The sequence below is a fragment of the Octopus sinensis genome, linkage group LG8 (assembly GCF_006345805.1).
Source record: "Octopus sinensis linkage group LG8, ASM634580v1, whole genome shotgun sequence".
NCBI lineage: Eukaryota > Metazoa > Mollusca > Cephalopoda > Octopoda > Octopodidae > Octopus > Octopus sinensis.
In genome coordinates this window covers 82,889,369-82,894,368 of record NC_043004.1, presented here as the reverse complement: position 1 = coordinate 82,894,368, position 5,000 = coordinate 82,889,369, and the positions used below count along the sequence as shown (strand labels likewise).

General features: G+C 35.5%; 1 protein-coding gene across 3 annotated transcripts in view; it reads left to right on the top strand.

Moving 5' to 3' along the window:
* LOC118764605 overlaps nucleotides 1-5,000 on the top strand; it is a 162,844-nt gene that overhangs the window by 154,232 nt on the left and 3,612 nt on the right. For all 3 annotated transcript variants that reach the window (XR_005000421.1, XM_036505522.1, XM_036505521.1), the window contains exons 2-3: nucleotides 2,817-2,885; nucleotides 4,412-4,501. Coding sequence is in view for 2 of the 3 variants with exons in the window: in XM_036505522.1 (XP_036361415.1) it covers nucleotides 2,817-2,885; nucleotides 4,412-4,501 (159 nt within the window). In the remaining variant the exon portion in view is untranslated. The remainder of the gene's footprint in view (nucleotides 1-2,816; nucleotides 2,886-4,411; nucleotides 4,502-5,000) is intronic.

The following is a 5,000-nucleotide window of genomic DNA, read 5'->3' as shown; positions in this document are numbered from 1 at the left end:
CGGCAGCAAGTGTCTCCCAAGTCTCTGTGCCGATGGAGAAGTCCGTGAGAGAGACTTTGAGACTGTCCTTGAAGCGCTTCTTTTGCCCTCCGACTTTGCGTTTGCCCTGGCTGAGTTCACCGTAGAAGAGCTGTTTTGGGATGCGAATGTCGGACATGCGGGAGACGTGGCCTGCCCATCTCAGCTGGGCCTTGCGCATGATCGTGATGGTGCTAGGGAGATCTGCCTGCTTCAGAACTTCCGTGTCTGGGACTTTGTCCTGCCAGCGGATGTGAAGGAGGTTCCGAAGACACCTGAGATGGAAGTGGTTTATCTGGCGCTCGTGCCTTCGGTAAGCAGTCCACGTCTCGCAGCCGTATAGTAGGGTGGTAAGCACGACTGCCCGGTAGACTTTCAGCTTGGTGTTGAGGCTGATTCCTCTCCGCTCCCAGACTTTCTTTCGCAGTCTCCCAAATGCGCTGCTTGCCTTGGAGATTCTGTTGATGATTTCAGCATCTATGTTGGCATTGCAGCAGAGAGTGCTGCTCAGTTAGGTGAAGTTTTCCACCGCTCGTAGGATCCGTCCGTTCACCTTTATCTGAGGATCATGGTATTGTTTGCCGGGGGCTGGCTGAAACATCACTTCGGTTTTCTTGACACTGATGGTGAGACCGAAGTTGTCACAGGCTGATGAGAACCTGTCCATCCCGAGTTGCATCTCCTGCTCATCGATTGCGTTAAGGGCGCAGTCGTCAGCAAAGAGAGTCTCTGACGACTGTCTCCCTCACCTTTGTGACGGCCTGCAATCTTCTGGAGTAGTATTTATTACTATCTTAGGTATTGCGGTATTGTTATTTACGGGATGAACTGACAAGGAAATGGGTGATGCAGCTGGTTTAGATCCTACTGATCTGGGGCGGCTGAATGGACAAGGAATCTGTGCGGCTGACATTTGTTTTTTGCACTGGAGGTAAACAAAGATACGCATGTGCACGCAGAGAAGACAGAAAGAGTGATACATAGAGAGAGACGAGCGAGAACTTGTAATTTATTAAATGAACAAGCCTGACATAAGCATTCCTCCTCCCTTCAACATAGTAAAAAAAATTCTCACAAACTTAAGCAAAAACACACGAATGGAAGAATGAAAAAAATATTACAAGGTGAAAAATTTGCGTTCACATTTTGGCACAATGCCAGGAAAATCGGGGTAGTGGACATGTGAATTCTACTGGTAATTATGTTATCAATCTCGAAAGGATGAAAGACAAAGTCGACCTCGACGACATTTGAACTCAGAAGAACGTAGAGTGGGACAAAATATCGCTAAGAATTTAACCTTGTGTGTTAACGATTCTGTCAGCTAGCCGCGTTAAACGAGCGAAATATTAAAACGTTTCAAATCAAATAACTCAGCCTCGAATCAGTGATGAAGACGCCTGTGCTATAACGTCTTATAACCATGCAGGCATAATTAGAATTCGGATTTGCGTATATGGCAATAAATGTAATTTCCTCATTGGTAACTGTACAAACACCTTTATAATAATCGTTCCGGGAATGCATAATGTCATTTTGAATTTTACGACATTAGGTCGAGCAAGTAATTTAAGAAGGTTATTATATTGAATATGTTGTCGTTTGTTTCACATGAAAGCAAAGAGAGAGGATGCTTGAAACACGGCCGTAAAGGCGGTCTATGTTAACAATGACCCTGATGTACAGCTACTTGATTTTAGTTATGTAAATGATTTCTTATTTATCTAAGTGTTGATATATGTATACGTGTGAGAAACAAAGGCAGAGAATAGCTGTGTATGAGCGTGCAGTAATTTGTGTGTATGCATAGGGATACACAAACACGCGCGCATGCACACACACACACACACACACACACGCACATTCACACATGCATACATGCTTGTATGTTTTTTCTTTGGGTTTAATTCTAGTTCTTCATGAAAGAGCTGAAGCACTAACAAAGCGTCACGTCATTAGGAATTAAGAGACTTCCCGGTGTTTATAAATATGTTGAGAGTTGGAGTGTTTGTTGAACTGTTGATGTATATACCCAAATGACAGCATCTGTTCGGTAATGATAATCTATGATTAAGAATTTTGGGAATGTATGTATGTATACTTTTATATTCTCTCTCTACCAAATGCACTGACAAAGCTCCAGTCGGTCCGAGGTTATAACGGAAGATGCTTGATTAAGGTGCTATACAGGGGATCTGAACTAGGATCTGTGTGGCTGAGAAGCAACTCGTTAGATACTCTTAATTGAAACTGGAACTCAAGTCACAAGAAAAACTCTCCGTTCCAGTTTCAATAAAAGGAAAAACATCCTCTGGAACCTACATTGAGCCATACCCTCACATTTCTCATTCCTTCTCCAATATGTATATATATATATATATACATATATATATATATATATATATATATATATATATATATTATATATATATATATATATATATATATATATATATATAAATACATACATACACATACATATATATATTTATACATATATATATACATAGCGATAGCTAGACAGATATATAGATAGATAGATACTTAATGTGGAATAATTTGGGAAACTAATGTAATTTCTGTTGTATTTTAACTTATATTGAATTACTAATTTATAATTAATTTATAACATTTTAAAATCTTTTTACAGAGATTATTCGCCCCAAAACCGATCGAATGAACTTCGTCTTATTTAAATGGCTTTCTCCATCACACCGCTCCTCTTTATTAACTTTTCATCGTTTTTTTTTTTTTACTCTTTCAATATATTATTTATAAATTTTTCTCACTACATTTAGGCTCATCAGCTGGTGGACCATATTTACGCAATGCCACTGCATGACTTATCACACGAAGCTATAATAAAGGTTCGTATATTCTAAATACTTATAATACTTGAGAATTAGCAATGGTGTAAATCGCTTCACTAAAAAGTAAATGTGTTTTGAATGGAGGAAAGGATCTGAATAGCGGAAGGTATGAAAATCACATTGGCTGATACTGTGTCATTTGTCTACTGGATATAAGGCTATTTATCTGTCGTGCTGTTAGCTGTTGTGCTAATGTCAGCTATAGAGCCAAAAATCTATGTCCATAACTTACTTTTTGTCGCCAGACAGTGTCTTTCGCTTTTCTTAACATGTCCATTTTGGAGATTCAGATTTTTTTAGTTTAAATCTCTTTCGCAAGTTGCGCTGGCCTTAATTGCAATTTATTAATTAAGATACATCGTTTCGAGATGGAGACTGTTTTAATTTATCAATCATTTACCTTTTACTGTCTGACATGTCTCCAATTTGTCAATGTAATACCACCAATTAGATATTTTAATCATTTAAGCAGAAATGAAAGTCACTTCTCATAAATTTTGTGGTGCTTTCTTGAGTATGCATTACGAAAGATTACCGAAGTTTGCCATACATTGAGGATTTGTTCGGAATGATTGCAGCATATTAGATTCCTCAGCTTTAACAAAAGACGTTCGTAAGCTTGGTGGCGCTGCATATTTAAAGTAATAAAGTAAATCTACTAAGTTATGAACTGCAGGATTTGAACTCAGACCATAAGTACGGGTATAAAATGATTAAAGTTTCACGTCTAATGTTTTAATGATTCAGGCGATGCATCGTTTTAGGTTGGTACACATTAAATTTGAAGATGTAAATGTATATCTTTTGCCACCACCTATGAGATTCAACCTAATTTTGTAAATTTTTAATTATACTAATTAATTGGTGAAAAATTGAACCGACACAGCTCTCAAGGATGAAGTCCAAATTTTGTAATTAATAAATGATTGTTAATTTAATCATCTCTATTTTCTTATTTTATTATATATATACATATCTCTCTTTATATATATATATATATATATATATATATATGGTGTGTGTGTGTGTGTGTGTATATATGTGTGTGTGTGTGTGAGTGTGTGTGTGTGTGCGTGTATATATATATATATATTGCTTGTATGTATGCATGTGTATGTGTGTGTATAGACAGAAACGTAGATAGGCAGATATATGTATGTATGTCAGTATGAATGTATGTTTATACATGTGCATATATGCATACATACATAAATGGGCGTTTGTATGTATATACGGACAAGTAAATATCATATTTTAGATTCGGCATTTAATGAGGTAACGCATATGACCAGTTAATATATTTATGAGTTGAAGAAGTGGATTAAAGCAATCTTAGAATGATGATGGTAACTGTTCTATCCTCCCTGAAAATGATGTGCATGAATACAATCCCTAAAGAAAACAGATTTTCAATGTAATGGAACCACATATAAGAAGGTATATTTAGCGATGCCCTAAATATTTCTCCAAGCATCATATCATAATCTATTGTAGTAATATGTTATTATCTGTTTATACTGCAGCTCTCGTTTTTCCTCCACCGATTGACATCAGAGCAAATTGGAATAAGTATAGGTGGTTGTTTTGTGATCAATCCAGCTTCTGTACTCACGGTAAAATTTCATTAATTTTATTATATTTTATAACAAGTTGAGAAGTGTCTATGTTACTCGTTGCTTTTATCTGCTTCAGTGTATCTTCCTGATGTCTGTCTCACTCTAGCATGCTCAGAACATACACAAATATGTGTGCGTAAAGATATATATATATATATATATATATATATATATACGTATATACACACACACACACACACACACACACACACACATATATATATATATATATATATATATATTATATATATACATATTTTTATATATTTATGTATATATATATATATATATATATATATATATACATATATGTGAAAATTTGTTTAGGGGTTTGATATTGCACCCAAATTTGAAATATGTGTAGATGTTTAAAATAGATTTATTCACAAACATACCAAACTATTTTCGACATTTTTATCATATGTATATATATATATATATATATATATATATATATATGAATAAAAAATGGAGTTAACGCAGGTTTAAACAAGTA